The sequence below is a fragment of the Bufo bufo genome, chromosome 1 (genome assembly GCF_905171765.1).
Source record: "Bufo bufo chromosome 1, aBufBuf1.1, whole genome shotgun sequence".
Lineage (NCBI taxonomy): Eukaryota > Metazoa > Chordata > Amphibia > Anura > Bufonidae > Bufo > Bufo bufo.
This window is the reverse complement of record NC_053389.1, coordinates 485,948,830-485,968,857: the sequence shown is the minus strand read 5'-3', so window position 1 is coordinate 485,968,857 and position 20,028 is coordinate 485,948,830. Positions and strand designations below refer to the sequence as shown.

At 40.9% G+C, this 20,028-nt stretch overlaps 1 protein-coding gene across 1 annotated transcript in view; it reads right to left on the bottom strand.

Annotated features, from left to right (window-relative positions):
- Positions 1 to 20,028, bottom strand: part of TRHDE (thyrotropin releasing hormone degrading enzyme) — a 1,599,235-nt gene that overhangs the window by 242,803 nt on the left and 1,336,404 nt on the right. The window contains exon 13 of the mRNA XM_040410016.1: positions 2,761 to 2,908. Coding sequence (XP_040265950.1) covers positions 2,761 to 2,908 — 148 coding nt within the window. The remainder of the gene's footprint in view (positions 1 to 2,760; positions 2,909 to 20,028) is intronic.

Genomic DNA, 20,028 nt, shown 5'->3' with positions numbered 1-20,028 from the left:
TTTTGTAAGTCTTTAGCTGACCCTCTAGGATTCTTCTTCACCTCATTGAGCAGTCTGCGCTGTGCTCTTGCAGTCATCTTTACAGGACGGCCACTCCTAGGGAGAGTAGCAGCAGTGCTGAACTTTCTCCATTTATAGACAATTTGTCTTACCGTGGACTGATGAACAGCAAGACTTTTGGAGATACTCTTATAACCATCTCCAGCTTTATGCAAGTCAACAATTCTTAATTGTAGGTCTTCTGAGAGCTCTTTTGTGTGAGGCATCATTCACATCAGGCAATGCTTCTTGTGAAAAGCAAACCAGAACTGGTGTGTGTTTTTTATAGGGCAGGACAGCTGTAAACACCTCCAATCTCATCTCAATGATTGGACTCTAGTTGGCTGACACCTCACTCCAATTAGCTCTTGGAGATGTCATTAGTCTAGGGGTTGACATACTTTTTCCATCTGCACTGTAAATGTTTACATGGTATATTTAATAAAAACATGGTAACATTTAATTCTTTGTGTTTTATTAGTTTAAGCAGACTGTGATTGTCTATTGTTGTGACTTAGATGAAGATCAGATCACATTTTATGACCAATTTGTGCAGAAATCCATATCATTCCAAAGGGTTCACATACTTTTTCTTGCAACTGTATATGTCAAGGCTTACGATCTGTGTTCACATTTTACAGTTGCAAACTTTTTTTTAAATTATTGCTTTTTAAGATAGATTGAAAGAATTAATTAATGTTTTAAAATTTTCTATATCTCTGCATAAATTTGACCTAAACTTATTTCAGGTTTCCACACAAGCCCTAAAAGTAGATATAAATAACCAAATAAAAAAATTAGTCAAAAATATTAGACTTGGTCATTTATTTATTGAAGAAAGTGGTCCAATACCACATATTTGTAAATGGCAAAGTACATGTATGTGAATCTTTCGAATCAGCAGATAATTTGAAGGTGAAATTAGAGTCAGGTGGTTTTAATCAATGGGATTAAAATCAGGTATGAGTGGGCAGCCTATTTTTTTTTTTTAAAGAACAGAGATCTGTCAAAAGGTGATCTTTATAACAAACATTCGTAGAAGTGTACCATAACATGAACAAAGGGGATTGTTGAGTACCTCAGAAGAAGAGTTGTTGATGCTCAGGCTGTAAAAAATTCCAAACCACCTCTATAGAGTTTGAACATTTTTTCTATCCACAGTCAGACAGATGGTATACTAATGCAGCAAACTCAAAACCATTATCAAACTCCTCAAGAGGCCCACCAACAAAGATATCGCTAAGAGCAAGGCTTGTAATGGTCTGCAAGGTTACAAAGGAACCAAAAGGTAATCTCTAAGTAACTAAAGGCCTTTCTCACATTAGCTAATGATAATGTTCATGAGTTCACCATCAGCAATACTAAGCAACAACGACTCTCCAAGAAGAATATTGCTGTCGGTCTGCAACTTGCTAAAGATCACCTGGACAGGCCAGAAGGCTATTGACACAATGTTTTGTGGACAAAAGAGATCAAAATAAAACTTTTTGGTTTACATGTGTTATACGTGGAGAGGGGAAAAACTGCACTTCCGCTTAAAAACCTAATCCCATCTTTGAAGCATGATGATGGGGGTAGTATCATGGCTTGGGCCTGTTTTGCTGCATCTGGGCTAGGTTTGCTTGCCATCATGATTGAACAATGAATTATACCAGCAAATTGATGAAGAAAATGTCAGGATATCTGTACATAAGCTGAATCGCTGGAGATTGTGACAATGACACTAAGCACTCAAATTGTTCTTCCAAAGAATGGTTAAAGAAAATGAAAAATTAACATTTTGGAATATCCAGGTCAAAGTCCTGACCTTAAAGGACTGTAAGCAGTATTTATTGATGACCAGAATAGGTCATCAATAACTGATCTGAGGAGGTCTGACAACTAGGACCCCTGCCGATCAGCTGTCTGAAGTGGAGGCGGTGCTCCGTTCGAGTCTCCCTTGCAGCAGTGGTGTAGTATAATTACAAGAATTTGCTCCATTCAAGTGAATGGAGTGATTACTTGTAATTACATTGTGCTTCTGAGATGACAGGCAGTGTAATGAAGAAGGAGTAGCCCTCGGATGGAGTGCCGCTTCCTCTTCAAACAGCTGATCGGTAGGATTTCTGAATGACAAACCCCTACTGATCAGATATTGACCACTTATCCTGAGGATAGGTCATCAATATATACTGTCTGCACAATCCCTTTAACCCAATAGAATTGTTGTGGAAGGACTTGAAGTGAGCAGTTCATGTGAGGAAACTAATCAAGATAACAGACTTGAAGATGTTTTCTAGGGACAAATGGGACAATATTCCTGGCAGATGATGTGCAGGACTTATTATTAATTACCAGAAATGTTTAGTTGCAGTTATCACTGCACAAGTGGTGTCATACTGAAAGCTGAAATGTTCACATATGTTTGCCACTTACAGACTTGTGATCATTCTACTCAATACCAAAATGACCAAGTCTAATATTTGTGACCCAATTGTTTGCTTTGGTTGTCTTTATTTTTCAGACTTGTGTGACAAATTTTCAACCACCACCGTATGTTGACTTAATTCTTACTGTTTCCCTTATATGTACTTTACCTGCAAGTTTGATATATTTTCCCTAAAATACACATATAACATTCTCTATAGATCCCACTTTGAAGAAACAGCAAAAAAATGTAATTATGTATGTCTCAGTAAACCAAGGTTTTAGGATCAGAGTAGAAAATATTTTATCTTTTACACTGAATATACTGTATTCCTCGGTTCGGTCCAGCAATTTATCTAGAGGATAAAGAGCTCGGCTTGCTGCATGCCAGGGAAGAAAATCCTTTTCTTCGGAAAGGTATCTTATAATCTCTAGAGGGATATTTTGTGTCAGATATCCAGCCCTGAAAAATTAAAGAGAGAAATATTAAATATGATATACTGCAAAGTTTGTTTGATGTTAGTTTGCAAGACAAGTAAAATATTGGAGCCATTCAAAATCTTCATCTTAAAAACTTTTCTAATGATAATGCTATTTCATACATCATGATTAAAATAGAGGAATGTCTGTCACTTTGTCCCCTCAATCTTTCTTTTTATGTTAATATTCACCTATTCTTTCAATCACTTCTCTTTTTAAAATTTACACTGACTGTTTGATCTAAGGATATTGTACATAAAAAAGAACATCAAATGAAATTGTCAACCTAAATACATAGATCGGGCAAATATTACAGAATGATAATAAGATTTCGTTTTTTTTGTTTTTTTTTTGCCAAGGGTCAGCCTATGGATATTCTATTGCTTGAGGAGTTAAAATAAATGACAGACAAATTCATTTTCATCTTTCAAGATCTATAATACAGTATTGGAGTATACTAAATGTAAACAAAGAAAATAAGTGTTTTTCAAATTCTTAAAACAATAATGTCTTTCCTGCCACCTAACCACTTAAAGACAGGTCCATTTACCCTCCCCTCCTTTCCAATATGACCATGTGTATTTTCTTTTTTTGTCTGCACATGTTTTTGAAATATATAACTTTTTTCCCCATTTGACCATATATAAATAATTTTTGCTCCTTTTTTCCATTTTTATTCTGTTTTCTTTTTTTTTAAAAATAATGATAATTTTTTTAATTATTTCTCCATTCCTTAACAATCCCTTTGATTGGCAGTGGGGCTAGACGCTGCAGTGTGGCATGTAGTGTTTTTTTATTTATTTTTTGATTGCGTAAATTTTTTGGACACTTTTATATATTTATTTATTTATTTATTCATTTATTGTAGGCCTGAAGTAAATATATTTTTGCCCAAAATGTCTGTATTTTAAATGTCTGTATTTCAAATGCCTGATTCAAACCCCTGCATGTAGGGGGGTATTTCACACGGTCTGAACCAGTGTAGACCTGAAGTAAATATATCTTTGCACAAAATGGCTGTATTTCAAATGGCTGTATTTCAAATGGCTGATTCAAACCCCTGTATGTAGAGGGGGTATCTCACAGGGCCTGAACCACTGTAGGCCTGAAGTAAATATATCTTTGCACAAAATAGCTGTATTTCAAATGGCTGTATTTCAAATGCCTGATTCAAACCCCTGTATGTAGAGGGGGTATCTCACAGGGTGTTGTGCCTTTTCATAGGTATATGCATTTTCAGTTGTTTCACACTTGTTTGTTATGTATATAATTCCACATGTGTTAATTCATAGTTTTGATGCCTTCAGTGTGAATCTACAATTTTCATAGTCATGAAAATAAAGAAAACTCTTTGAATGAGAAGGTGTGTCCAAACTTTTGGTCTGTAATGTATATATATATATATATATATATATATATATATATATGTGTGTTTATATTATATTGTTATATGTTACGAAGACAACATGTATCCAGTATATTATATATATTTCTCATTAGGAGAATATTTGTCTCTAAAAGAGTGTCTGTAAAGATGTGTGTTTTGCAACAATGAATCACATCTTTGGTATGACAGGAGGTACTGATATCTCTGTGAGAAAACAAGGCCATTCATACTATATGGTCCATAAATCAACATTATGAGAAACATTCAGAGAGACGCCTAGAGGTCTGTCTCTAATTGCTACAAGTGTCAGAATTAATCCCTATAGCTTTGAATTAAAGCTTCTAAGGTCAAATGTATAGAATACGTTTTATTCAGACTTACATAAGTTAACCCTTTATACTATGATGCAAATAGCTTATACAGCAGTGCCACCTAGGTATCAGTAGGTGACAATACAACAGTAGCAAAAGTGCATTCTGGGTAAAGTTATGATGTCACATTTTTATCAATGGTCACGCCCATCCGACAATGATTGGAAAGTTCCATACTAGGAAGGTGTGTCTAACTGATAAGTTTGTGATCATAAACCACACAAAGGGGGTAGCGAAAACGAGAAGAGAAGTTGAGCTCTCTAGAGGGGTCTATCAAGATGAAAGCCATGGTGAGATGCGCTATGATGGACCACCCAGCTTTCCTAGGAGCAGAAGTGAGATTCCTATTAGAACTTGGCAAGAGACACAGAAAATGATATTTCATTTTATTAAGACTAATTTGATAGTGTGGGTGAAATTATACCATCTAGATTGGCGAATAAATAAATAATTAAATTAATTGATCATCTCCATATTGAGATGTAGCCTTAGGATATTGTAAGGCTTCATTCTACCTGCAGAAAAATCTAGACTCATAATCCAGCAAAGCATTAAATGATTGCTTTTATATATATATATATATATATATATATATATATATATATATTGATAGAACATTCTTCGCCAAGCTAAGTGATGGATTCCCAGAGGAAAGACCTTTTTAAAGTCCTTCCCATTTAAGATGTGGTCTAGCAAGATCCTAGATCCCTGTTATTTGTCTTAATATTCTTACCAAAGTTATATGTGTGAAAATAGTCCAGGATGGGGTGGAAGGATACAGTTATCTCTTCTAAGTTATATCCTTGGATGGATTTGCCCATGCCTGAAGTCATGTGATGTGTAGTTGGTTAGAGGGGGCAGAATGTATTTAGCATTCCATATTGATGTCTAGGATTAGACATGCCCATCCTGATATCATGAGGTTTTCTCTGAACAGAAGTAATGTATATAAATGATGTTCCTATTTGATATCCTAACCTAATAATAGCTTTGTTATAATGTGACAATTTATTTCCACTCACATGTATTGTTAAGCTTGTAATGCTTTATATTGATGCTATATATATATATATATATATATATATATATATATATTAATTAGCATGTATCATTGTGTTTATTTACTTATATATGTTTATAACCTTGTAACCAATAAATCAGCATATTTTTATACCTGTGTATTATTGTATAATGCAGGACTACATTTTTATCATTAACGTCATGTCACGTCAAAAGAACTTATTATCTGAGAAAATGTTCGGACTCAGATGTGAATTGTATCGATCAGTTTGTCTACAATTCACCAGGTCATGATTTTAAGAATTCATGACAAATTTTATACATTTTATTTTTTATGGTTAATTATTTTTATGACCATAATTAATAATTCTTAATTGAATTATTACCCCCCGACAAGGGCCTGAACCACTGTAGGCCTGAAATAAATATATCTTTGCACAAAATGGCTGTATTTTAAATGGCTGTATTTGTAATGCCTGATTCAAACCCCTGTATGTAGGGGGGTATCTCACACGGTCTGAACCACTGTAGGCCTAAAGTAAATATTTATTTGCCCAAAATGGCTGTATTTCAAATGGCTGTATTTCAAATGGCTGAATCAAACCCCTGTATGTATAGGGGGGATCTCACACGTCCTGAATCAGTGTAGGCCTGAATTAAAGATTTCTTTGCACAAAATGGCTGTATTTTAAATCCCTGAATCAAACCCCTGTATGTAGAGGGAGTATCTCACACGGTCTGAACCACTGTAGGCATGAAGTAAATATATCTTTGATCAAAATGGCTGTATTTAAAATGGCTGTATTTCGAATGCCTGATTCAAAACCCTGTATGTAGGGGGGTATCTCACACGGTCTGAACCACTGTAGGCCTGAAGTAAATATTTCTTTGCCCAAAATGGCTGTATTTCAAATGGCTGTATTTCAAATTTCTGATTCAAAGCCCTGTATGTAGAGGGTGTATCTCACAGGGCCTGAACCAGTGTAGGCCTGAATTCAATATTGGTGCACCAAATGGCGATATTTAAAATCTCTGAATGTAACCCAAATGTATTAAGGGTGTTTCTCACAATGACCTTTGCATCAAAGGCTGCCAACTAATTTTTTGTGCCCAAACGAGTGTTTGTTTAACAACTGAATTTGACAGCAGTATATACTGTAAGCCTGTAATTTCACACGTGCTGATGCTGCAAGGCATGAAAATAGTGTTTTTTGTCATAAAAGTGTGTTTTTCAAACCCCAGAAAATGATGGGTGTATTTCTAGCTTAAATTGCACACTGACTAATCAAGATGATGTAGATTGCCAAAATTGTGTTTTTTTTGGTAACAGAAATATGAAAGATGTATATATTACACTTGAATTTAACACTTGCAGATCTAGAAAATACAGTTTTTTGAAGAAAAAATAAAGTGTTGTTTTTAAAACCCCAGAAAATAAAGGGTGTATTTCTATCTTAAATTGCACACTGACTAATCCAGAAGTTGTAGTTTGCCCCCAAAAAATGGTGATTTGCAATGTCCCAAAACCTCAGATGCAGTGCTGGTGCATTGAGCATGCATAAAATGGCCGCCGCCGCCACCCACCTAACTAACAGAATTCTAAAAGTTATATTTTTTTTGGTCAATAGCCTCAGGGCAGGATAAAACAATGTGTGTTTTGCACCCACACAACTATTTCTAGGTAGATCGCTGAGTTAGATTCTCTCCTATTCTCTCCCTGAAATCACAAGTTCAGCAGCATCCTCTCCCTACACTTGTAACAGCAGAGTGACGTGCAGCGCTATATAGAGCCTGGGTCACATGCTGCTCTGGACAATCACAGCCATGCCATTAGTAGGCATGGCTGCGATGGCCTCTTGGGGCAAGTAGTATGGCGCCAAGAAAGCGCCGAACACCGAACCCAAACCAAAACTTTTACGGAAATGTTTGGGTTCGGGTCCAGGGTCCAAAAATCCAAAAGTTTGGTACGAACCCGAACTTTACAGTTCGGGTTCGCTCAACCCTAATTATGGAATGATTGTAACAGTACAGCCTGGATCACAGCGGCTCCCTGTGACGATACGCTGACTTGCGCTCCAGCGTGGAACGCACCGGCCGTCTGCGATGATACGCTGGCTTGCGTTCCAGCGTGGAACGCAGCGACCGCCTGTGTTGTTACGCTGGCTTGCGCTCCAGCGTGGAACGCAGTGGCTGCTGGGCCCTCCTGTGACTCCGCCCACTTACCGTCCGGCCCTTAAATAGAAGACAGGTGCTAAGCAGGGTGTTCCACTAATGGAGTGCGCACCCTGCTAGCTCCACTGCATCTGAGGACTCTGTCCACATATCCAGACCTGGATCCCTAACAACAGCGTGAAGGACTGTCTACCTTCGTGCCACTGGCTTCCCCACTGCTGGCTTCCTAGCCAGGACCAACTAACCGCAAGTATATGCCTGTTACCTGCTCTGATTAATGTCCTGGAACTCTGAGTGGGGTGGTTCCTGACTGGTGTGAGACGATACTCCCAAACCAACTCTGAACCTACTGCATACTATATACTAAACTGTGGACATGCTCTGAACCTACTGCATACTATATACTAAACTGTGGACATGCTATACTAACTCTGAACCTACTGCACACTATATACTAAACTGTGGACATGATCTGAACCTACTGCATATTATATACTAAACTGTGGACATGCTATACTAACTCTGAACCTACTGCATACTATATACTAAACTGTGGACATGCTATACTAACTCTGAACCTACTGCATACTATATACTAAACTGTGGACATGTTCTGAACCTACTGCATACTATATACTAAACTGTGGACATGCTCTGAACCTATGGCATACAATATACTAAACTGAGGACATGCTATATACTAACCCTGAACCTATTGCATACTACACTGCGTGCAGAATTATTAGGCAAATGAGTATTTTGACCACATCATCCTCTTTATGCATGTTGTCTTACTCCAAGCTGTATAGGCTCGAAAGCCTACTACCAATTAAGCATATTAGGTGATGTGCATCTCTGTAATGAGAAGGGGTGTGGTCTAATGACATCAACACCCTATATTAGGTGTGCATAATTATTAGGCAACTTCCTTTCCTTTGGCAAAATGGGTCAAAAGAAGGACTTGACAGGCTCAGAAAATTAAAAATAGTGAGATATCTTGCAGAGGGATGCAGCACTCTTAAAATTGCAAAGTTTCTGAAGCGTGATCATCGAACAATCAAGCGTTTCATTCAAAATAGTCAACAGGGTCGCAAGAAGCGTGTGGAAAAACCAAGGCGCAAAATAACTGCCCATGAACTGAGAAAAGTCAAGCGTGCAGCTGCCAAGATGCCACTTGCCACCAGTTTGGCCATATTTCAGAGCTGCAACATCACTGGAGTGCCCAAAAGCACAAGGTGTGCAATACTCAGAGACATGGCCAAGGTAAGAAAGGCTGAAAGACGACCACCACTGAACAAGACACACAAGCTGAAACGTCAAGACTGGGCCAAGAAATATCTCAAGACTGATTTTTCTAAGGTTTTATGGACTGATGAAATGAGAGTGAGTCTTGATGGGCCAGATGGATGGGCCCGTGGCTGGATTGGTAAAGGGCAGAGAGCTCCAGTCCGACTCAGACGCCAGCAAGGTGGAGGTGGAGTACTGGTTTGGGCTGGTATCATCAAAGATGAGCTTGTGGGGCCTTTTCGGGTTGAGGATGGAGTCAAGCTCAACTCCCAGTCCTACTGCCAGTTTCTGGAAGACACCTTCTTCAAGCAGTGGTACAGGAAGAAGTCTGCATCCTTCAAGAAAAACATGATTTTCATGCAGGACAATGCTCCATCACACGCGTCCAAGTACTCCACAGCGTGGCTGGCAAGAAAGGGTATAAAAGAAGAAAATCTAATGACATGGCCTCCTTGTTCACCTGATCTGAACCCCATTGAGAACCTGTGGTCCATCATCAAATGTGAGATTTACAAGGAGGGAAAACAGTACACCTCTCTGAACAGTGTCTGGGAGGCTGTGGTTGCTGCTGCACGCAATGTTGATGGTGAACAGATCAAAACACTGACAGAATCCATGGATGGCAGGCTTTTGAGTGTCCTTGCAAAGAAAGGTGGCTATATTGGTCACTGATTTGTTTTTGTTTTGTTTTTGAAAGTCAGAAATGTATATTTGTGAATGTTGAGATGTTATATTGGTTTCACTGGTAAAAATAAATAATTGAAATGGGTATATATTTGTTTTTTGTTAAGTTGCCTAATAATTATGCACAGTAATAGTCACCTGCACACACAGATATCCCCCTAAAATAGCTAAAACTAAAAACAAACTAAAAACTACTTCCAAAAATATTCAGCTTTGATATTAATGAGTTTTTTGGGTTCATTGAGAACATGGTTGTTGTTCAATAATAAAATTAATCCTCAAAAATACAACTTGCCTAATAATTCTGCACTCCCTGTAGATACTAACTCTGAACTGTGCACAAGCTTATACTAACTTGTGACTCCTGTAATACTGGGAGACCTTCCTCTCCAGCAGTAATACTAAATAGATGGATAGCGGTAAATGATTTTGTTACCCCAAACTCTCCGCCCAAGACTGAGAGAGACGCCTGGGGTACATACTGAGTAACCGCGAATCCCACAGCCAAGAACAAGGGCAGTGGGATAATAGTGCATGTCCATTGCTTCCGCAGTTGAGATCCTAACTGATCAACTAGGTGCGTTACATAGATAACCAATAGGCGTGACAGAACAACAGACGTGCAAATTGGTGGACACCTGGGAAATAGTGACCATAAAGTAATAACCTTCCAATTATCATTCAAAAGAGCGTTTCTACAGGGAGGAACAAAAATACCAAACTTCAAAAAAGCTAAATTTAGCCAACTAAGAGAGGCAAATACAGCCACAATATGGGATATCTTTAAAAACATCCTAAAATCTCATTGTGAGAGGTACTTACCATATGGGAATAAAAGGTTAAGGAACAAAAAGAAACCAATGTGGATAAATAAAACTGCAAAGAAAGCAATAAATGACAAAAAGAAAGCATATAAATCACTAAAACAGGAGGGTAGCACGGAAGCACTGAAAAACTATAAGGAAAAAAAGAACATGTAAAAAACAAATAAAAGCGGCCAAACTAGAGACCGAGAGATTAATTGCCAAAGAGAGTAAAGCTAACCCTAAAATGTTCTTCAATTATATAAATGTTAAAAAGTATAAATCTGAAGGTGTCGGCCCTTTAAAGAGTAATGAGGGGGGAGTCGCAGAGAGCGACGAGGAGAAAGCAAAGCTGTTAAATATTTTTTTCTCCAATGTATTCACTGAGGAAAATAAACTGACATGCAGAATGTAAAAATAAATTCCCCATTAAAAGTGTCCTGTCTGACCCAGGAAGAAGTACATCAGCGACTTAAAAAGATTAAAATAGACAAATCGCCAGGACCGGATGGCATACAGCCCCGTATCCTAAGGAAATTAAGTAATGTCATAGCCAGACCCTTATTTCTGATATTTACGGACTCTATACTGACAGGGAATGTCCCACAGGATTGGCGCATGGCAAATGTGGTGCCAATATTCAAAAAGGGTCCAAAAACAGAGCCTGGAAACTATAGGCCGGTAAGTTTAACATCTGTTGTGGGTAAACTGTTTGAAGGTTTTCTGAGAGATGCTATCTTAGAACATCTCAACGGAAATAAGCAAATAACGCCTTATCAGCATGGCTTCGTGAGGGATCGGTCATGCCAAACTAATTTAATCAGTTTCTATGAGGAGGTAAGTTCCAGACTTGACAGCGGCGAATCAATGGATGTCGTATATCTGGACTTCTCCAAAGCATTTGACACTGTACCACATAAAAGGTTAGTATATAAAATGAGAATGCTCGGACTGGGAGAAAATGTCTGTATGTGGGTAAGTAACTGGCTCAATGATAGAAAACAGAGGGTGGTTATTAACGGTACACACTCAGATTGGGTCACTGTCACTAGTGGGGTACATCAGGGGTCAGTATTGGGCCCTATTCTCTTCAATATATTTATTAATGATCTTGTAGAAGGCTTGCATAGTAAAGTATCAATTTTCGCAGATGACACTAAACTGTGTAAAGTAATTTACACTGAAGAGGACAGTATACTACTACAGAGGGATCTGGATAGATTGGAGGCTTGGGCAGATAAGTGGCAGATGAGGTTTAACACTGACAAATGTAAAGTTATGCACATGGGAAGGAAAAATGCAAGTCACCCGTACATACTAAATGATAAAAAACTCGGTAACACTGACATGGAAAAGGATCTAGGAATTTTAATAAACAGCAAACTAAGCTGCAAAAACCAGTGTCAGGCAGCTGCTGCCAAGGCCAATAAGATAATGGGTTGCATCAGAAGGGGCATAGGTGCCCGTGATAAGAACATAGTCCTACCACTTTACAAATCGCTAGTCAGACCACACATGGAGTACTGTGTACAGTTCTGGTCTCCTGTAAACAAGGCAGACATAGCAGAGCTGGAGAGGGTCCAGAGGAGGGCAACTAAAGTAATAACTGGAATGGGGCAACTACAGTACCCTGAAAGATTATCAAAATTAGGGTTATTCACTTAAGAAAAAGACGACTGAGGGGAGATCTAATTAATATGTATAGATATATCAGGGGTCAGTACAGAGATCTATCCCATCATCTATTTATCCCCAGGACTGTGACTGTGACGAGGGGACATCCTCTGCGTCTGGAGGAAAGAAGGTTTGTACACAAACATAGAAAAGGATTCTTTACGGTAAGAGCAGTGAGACTATGGAACTCTCTGCCTGAGGAGGTGTTGATGGTGAGTACAATAAAGGAATTCAAGAGGGGCCTGGATGTATTTCTGGAGCGTAATAAAATTACAGGCTATAGCTACTAGAGAGGGGTCGTTAATCCAGGAGTTATTCTGATTGCCTGATTGGAGTCGGGAAGGAATTTTTTATTCCCCTAAAGTGGGGAAAATTGGCTTCTACCTCACAGGTTTTTTGTTTTTGCCTTACTCTCGATCATTTTGCAGGATAACAGGCCAAACTGGATGGACAAATTTATTTTTTCGGCCTTATGTACTATGTTACTATGTTACCATAACTAAAAGAAAGCAGCACTGAAAGCCTTATTTCTGGTCAGAATTATTATTAAGGATGTTTAAGTAATAACTAGTATTGAGCGCAAATAATCGAATTGTGAATTTTAATCGCTAATATCGCCACTTTGAGAATTTGCAAACATTTAGAATATAGTGCTATATATTCGTATTTGCGAGTAGTGTTGATTGTGAATATTCTAATCGCGAATTTATCGCAAATTTATTGTGAATTTATCGCAAAAATCGTCACTTAGCAACATTCCTAGCAGCCAATAGGAAAGTTGCCCACCCCTTAGTGTTGATAGCAAATTTTTAGCGCAAATATATTACATTGCTGATTTTCGCAATCAAGAAAATAATGACTGGAGATCACAAATTCTCAAATTTGATAATTTATGGCGAATATTCGGACAGAAATTAGCGAAATATCGCAAATTCGAATATAGCTTATGCCGCTCATCACTAGTAATAACTAGTACAGGGAGTGCAGAATTATTAGGCAAGTTGTATTTTTGAGGATTAGTTTTATTATTGAACAACAACCATGTTCTCAATGAACCCAAAAAACTCATTAATATCAAAGCTGAATATTTTTGGAAGTAGTTTTTAGTTTGTTTTTAGTTTTAGCTATTTTAGGGGGATATCTGTGTGTGCAGGTGACTATTACTGTGCATAATTATTAGGCAACTTAACAAAAAACAAATATATACCCATTTCAATTATTTATTTTTACCAGTGAAACCAATATAACATCTCAACATTCACAAATATACATTTCTGACATTCAAAAACAAAACAAAAACAAATCAGTGACCAATATAGCCACCTTTCTTTGCAAGGACACTCAAAAGCCTGCCATCCATGGATTCTGTCAGTGTTTTGATCTGTTCACCATCAACATTGCGTGCAGCAGCAACCACAGCCTCCCAGACACTGTTCAGAGAGGTGTACTGTTTTCCCTCCTTGTAAGTCTCACATTTGATGATGGACCACAGGTTCTCAATGGGGTTCAGATCAGGTGAACAAGGAGGCCATGTCATTAGATTTTCTTCTTTTATACCCTTTCTTGCCAGCCACGCTGTGGAGTACTTGGACGCGTGTGATGGAGCATTGTCCTGCATGAAAATCATGTTTTTCTTGAAGGATGCAGACTTCTTCCTGTACCACTGCTTGAAGAAGGTGTCTTTCAGAAACTGGCAGTAGGACTGGGAGTTGAGCTTGACTCCATCCTCAACCCGAAAAGGCCCCACAAGCTCATCTTTGATGATACCAGCCCAAACCAGTACTCCACCTCCACCTTGCTGGCGTCTGAGTCGGACTGGAGCTCTCTGCCCTTTACCAATCCAGCCACGGGCCCATCCATCTGGCCCATCAAGACTCACTCTCATTTCATCAGTCCATAAAACCTTAGAAAAATCAGTCTTGAGATATTTTTTGGCCCAGTCTTGACGTTTCAGCTTGTGTGTCTTGTTCAGTGGTGGTCGTCTTTCAGCCTTTCTTACCTTGGCCATGTCTCTGAGTATTGCACACCTTGTGCTTTTGGGCACTCCAGTGATGTTGCAGCTCTGAAATATGGCCAAACTGGTGGCAAGTGGCATCTTGGCAGCTGCACGCTTGACTTTTCTCAGTTCATGGGCAGTTATTTTGCGCCTTGGTTTTTCCACACGCTTCTTGCGACCCTGTTGACTATTTTGAATGAAACGCTTGATTGTTCGATGATCACGCTTCAGAAGCTTTGCAATTTTTAGAGTGCTGCATCCCTCTGCAAGATATCTCACTATTTTTTAATTTTCTGAGCCTGTCAAGTCCTTCTTTTGACCCATTTTGCCAAAGGAAAGGAAGTTGCCTAATAATTATGCACACCTAATATAGGGTGTTGATGTCATTAGACCACACCCCTTCTCATTACAGAGATGCACATCACCTAATATGCTTAATTGGTAGTAGGCTTTCGAGCCTATACAGCTTGGAGTAAGACAACATGCATAAAGAGGATGATGTGGTCAAAATACTCATTTGCCTAATAATTCTGCACGCAGTGTATTGATCGAGCACCAAAGTGCTCGGGTACTCGAGTAGAACAGCTCGGGATGCACAATGGAAGTCAATGGGAGAACCCGAGCATTAAACCAGGCACCCCCTGCTCTGAAGAGGGGAGGGTGTCTGGTTCACATGAAAAGGTCAGAAATTGATGGAAACACCACCGAAATTATTCGGGAACAGCATGGGGAGGATGTCTGGATGCATCTTAGACTCCCACGTCGCTGATGGGAATGATGTTGTCTGAGCAGTACGCCAATTTTACAGACTGACAATAATGCGCACAAAAGATAAAATCGATTTTAGAGGAAAAATTGGTAGGAAACATTCTTTCCTGTATATTTACTCGTATATAAAGTGCAAGTGCTGCCAGAAATTACAAGGAAGAGGCACTCCGATACAACCTGTATATCACATAAAGGAGGGCCTTATTCACATTGTGGTACAATTGTTCAGGTAGTGGGACTCCTACAATCATAAAGACTATGCACTGAGTGAAAGGGCTGCCAAAATAACAAGCTACCAGCACTCCAATACACCCTTTATTGCACATAAATGAGGGCATCATACACACCCTTGAAAAATTATGATTGATGACCTGCTGGTGACCCTCAAAAACATTAGGGGCGAGGGCCTGCTGCTTATCTAACCATCTAAAAAATTATGAGTGATGGTCTGCTGTTGATCTGACCTTCTAAAACATTAGGGGTGAGGGTGTGCTGCTGAGCTGACCATCTAAAACATTAGGGGTGAGAGTCTGCTGCTGATCTGACCTTCTAAAACATTAAGGGTGGGGGTCTGCTGCTGAGCTGACCATCTAAAACATTATAGGCAAGGGCCTGCTGCTGATCTGACCATGGAAAAAATTATGGGCGAGGGCCTGCTGCTTAGCTGACCATCAAAAAAATCATGGTTGAGGGTCTGCTAGTGAGCTGACTCTGTAAAACATTAGGGGTGAGTGCCTGCTGCTGATCTGACCATGGAAAAAGATTATGGGCAAGTGCCTGCTGCTAAGCTGACCATCAAAAAAATTATGGTTGAGGGCCTGCTGCTGAGCTGAAACTCTAAAACATTAGGAGCGAGGGCAGCCTAATAATAATAAGCATGTTGATATGATGGAGGAGGAGGACTAGAAACGGAAGACTGAACCATATACCCATTTTTGTGGTGAAAGGGGTGCATGGGAATACAGTGTAGTCAATACACCATGAAAGCCACATTTAAAGTGCCTTTATGTTCAGCCGCTTTCCTCTGGTAGAGTAGAGAAGTCAGGGGAAATTCAGGTCTTGTTCATTTTTATAAAAGTCAAACGGTCAGCATTTTCAGTTGACAGGTGGATGCGCTTATTAGTTATTATGCCCCCAGCAGCACTAAATACCCACTCTGACAAAACACTGGCGGCAGGGCAGGCCAGCACCTCCAAGATGTAGAGCGCCAGTTCGTGCCACGTAATTGTAAGGCACAGAGGGATCATTGAGGACGCAGACACGGTCTGCAAAATACTCCTTCACCATCTTCCAAAATGTTTCGATCTTTTTGAAAGTAGGCCGCTCATCAGGGTGAGGGTGCTGGCGGGGTGTCATGAAACTGTCCCAGGCCTTAGAGAGTGTTGCCTTGCCTCTGCGGGAACTGCTGTGTGTTCCCCTTGTCTCATCTCCTTGGTTTCCCAATGAACTACAAACTCTGCCACCAGCGTTGTCAGCTGAAAATTTTTGGAGCAATTTTTCCACAAAGACCTTCTGCTATTGCCCAATTTTGCTAGTGCTCTCCCCCACAGGAATGAGAGATGAGAAGTTCTCTGTAGCGGGGGTCGAGAAGGGTGAACAACCAGTAATCGGTGTTGGACAAAATGCGTACAACGCAAGGGTCAAGGGAAAGGCAGCATAACATGACAAGATTTTGCTGTCCTCATCAGGAGGATTACTCTCAATCTCCTCATCCTCTTCCTCCTCTTTTGCCCATCCACGCTGAACCGCTGGAATAAACCTGCTATGGGTACTATCCTCTGTAGCGGAGGCAACCATCTCCTGCTCCTCTTCATTCTCATCCAATTCGAGCTGAGAAGACAAAATGAGTGTGTACTGTCTTATCCCATTTCCACCTCTTCCACATGCAAAGTGTCCGCCTTCATTGTGAGCAGTGAGTTTTTCAGTAGACACAGAAGTGGGATGGTTACAATGATAATAGCGGCATTGCGGCTCACCATCTGTGTTGATTCCTCAAAGTTGCGTAAAACCTCACAGAGGTTAGACATCTATGCCCACTTGTTGCTTGTGAGGAGCGGCAGCTAACTGGAAAGGTGACGACCATGTTGCAGCTGGTATTCCACTACTGCCCTCTGCTGCTCACATAGCCTGGCCAACATGTAGAACATGAAGTTCCATAGCACAACAATCGGTGAGCTGGCAATTGCAAGCGCTGCTGCAGTGCTGCCAGACTTGCGGCAGCTGTAGATGACTTTCGGAAATGGGCGGCGCACCTTCACCAGTAGCTCATGCAAATTGGGGTAGGTTTTGAGAAACCGCTGAACCACTAAGTTTAACAGGTGGGCTAGGCATGGTATGCGTGTGACCTTGCTGAGCTCCAAAGCTGCCACCAAATGCAGCCATTATCAGACACAACCATGCCTGGTTCTACGTTGCGTGGTGAGAGCCACAGCTGAGTCTGGTCTCTTATCTCCTGCCACAGCTCTGCGGCGGTGTGCTGTTTGTCCCCTAAGCATATCAGTTTCAGCACAGCCTGTTGCCGCTTCCTCACTGCAATGCTACACTGCTTCTAACTACTGACTGATGGCTGACTGGTGCTGCAAGATGAAAATTCAGAGGTGGAAGTGGAGGAGAAAGTGGAGAAGAAGAACGGGGGGTTTGCAGCCACTAATGTAGGTGGTGGCAGAAATCTTGATGGAAGTAGGGCCTGCAATTCTTGGCATCAGTAGCACATGTGCCATCCCAGGGTACAACTCGCTCCTGGCCTCAACTACGTTCACCCAGTGTGCCATAAGGGAAATGTAGCATCCCTGGATCACAAACACTTGTTCATGTGTTAGTTGTTAAGTGGACCTTCCCAATAACTGCGTTGGTCAGGGCACGGGTGATGTTAAGGGACACATGCTGGTGTAAGGCAGGGATGGCACACCGGGAAAAATAGTGGCAGCTGGGGACTGAGTAACGCGGGACTGCCACCGCCATTAGGCTGTGGAAAGTCTTAGTGTCCACAAGCCTAAATGGCAACATTTCCAGGGCCAGCAATTTGGAAAGGTGCGCATTTAGTGCTATGGCATGTGGGTGGGTGGCTGGGTATTTGCGCTTTCGTTCAAAGGCCTGGGGTATGGACATCTGTGCTGGGACACAGAAGTGAATGTGCTAGCTGATGGTGCTTGCGAAAGTCCAGGTGCAGGGCGGGAGGCATCCGGGCCTGAGTCTTGGACAGGGGATTGGCCAGCACCTAACACAGGGGAAGAGGAGGCAGTGGTGTGACCCGCAGACACTGATTGTGGACCTAGGCGTTCGGCCCACCTATTAGGATTCTTTAATGCCATGTGGTGGATCATGCTGGTAGGGGTGAGGTTGCTAGTGTTCACCCCCTTCTCTTTTTGGTACAGCACAGGTTGCAAATGACATTTATTTTATCGTCCACACTTTTCTCAAATAAGCGCCAGACTGCGGAACACCTACCCCTTGGCAAGGGAGATTTATGCAAGGGGGTGCTCCGGGAAACAGTTGCGGGCCTATTTGGTGTGGTCCGCTTTCTCCCTTTTGCCACCCCACTGCCTCTTCCAGCCTGTTGCGGTGCTGCGGATCCCTCCACCTGTGTACTGCTGTCCTCGCTCGACTTGTCACCTCCCCAGGTTAGGTCAGTGATTTCATCGTCCACCACCTCCTCTTCAACTTTCTCACTCTGGTCATCCTCCTGACTTGTTGACCTAACAACAACCTCACTTATTGAAAACTGTGTCTCAGCCTCATCATGAACCTCTTGAGACACTAATTGCGGTTGACTTATTGGCAACTGTGTCTCATCATGATCATCCATCTCGTAAAACACTAATTGCCGTTCCCCACCGGCATCTTCTTCTGACTGTAAATGTTTAAGAGTTTGGGAATCAGGGCACAATATCTCCTCATGTCCCTCTTCAAGCGGGCTTGTCGAGAGGCCCAAATCAAGGAATGGCGATGAAAAGAGCTCCTCAGAATATCCGAGTATGGGATCACTTGTTTGCCAAGACTCTCCATGGTGGGAGGAAAGAGGATCAGGGTGAGGATTCTGTTCACCAGACTCTTAGCTACTGAGACTGGACTTTGTGGAAGACAGGGTGGTGCTTAACCGACTGGAAGCATTATCTGCTGCAATCCAACCGACCACCTGGTTGCACTGGTCTGACTTTGAGAGTGGTGTCCTGGCTCGCCCTGCAAACTTGGACATGAAGCTAGGTATCGTGGATGAGTGTGTTTCTTGTGCTCTTGCTAGAGATGGCCTCGCGGTTCGCCTGGCGGTCGGTTCGCGGCAAACTTTGTGCGTTCGTGATTCGACGAACATGCGAACATATGGCGATATTCGTGCCCGCCATATTCTTTTACATTGTGAAGAACTTTGACCAATGACACATCCACCAGGTGGTACAGGACAGCTAATTGAGACATTTCAGCACATGGACATACCCCCTACCTTATAAATAAACCTCATCTGGGCGCCATTTTACATTCAGTGTTTTGCCAGTGTAGGGAGAGGTTGCTGTGTGGAGCAGGGACACACTGTTAGGGACACAAATCGCTAGCTAATAGGGCCACAAAAGTCCTTTTAAGGACTGGTATAGGTGTGCTATCGATAGGTGTGACATATCGAGGGGTGTAATATACTTATAATATACTTTCTGACATAGAAAGTATATTATAGTGCAATTGTATTGTGCAGCAGTTGTGTGCGGTTCTGCTGTGATACTGCAGCCACACAGAGTGCCAAACGCAATTTGAACAAATAATTTCTACTGGTGTGATTTACCAGTTGCCCCCTCAAAAAACCTGATTGAGGCAGGGGTGTTATTTACCAAAAATATACATTCTATATACTGCATTTGGGTAGTGCAACATTTGTCTGTGGTTTGCTGCGTTTTACCACATCTACACAGAGTGAAAAACCCTATTTGAAGAAATAATTTCTACTGATGTGAT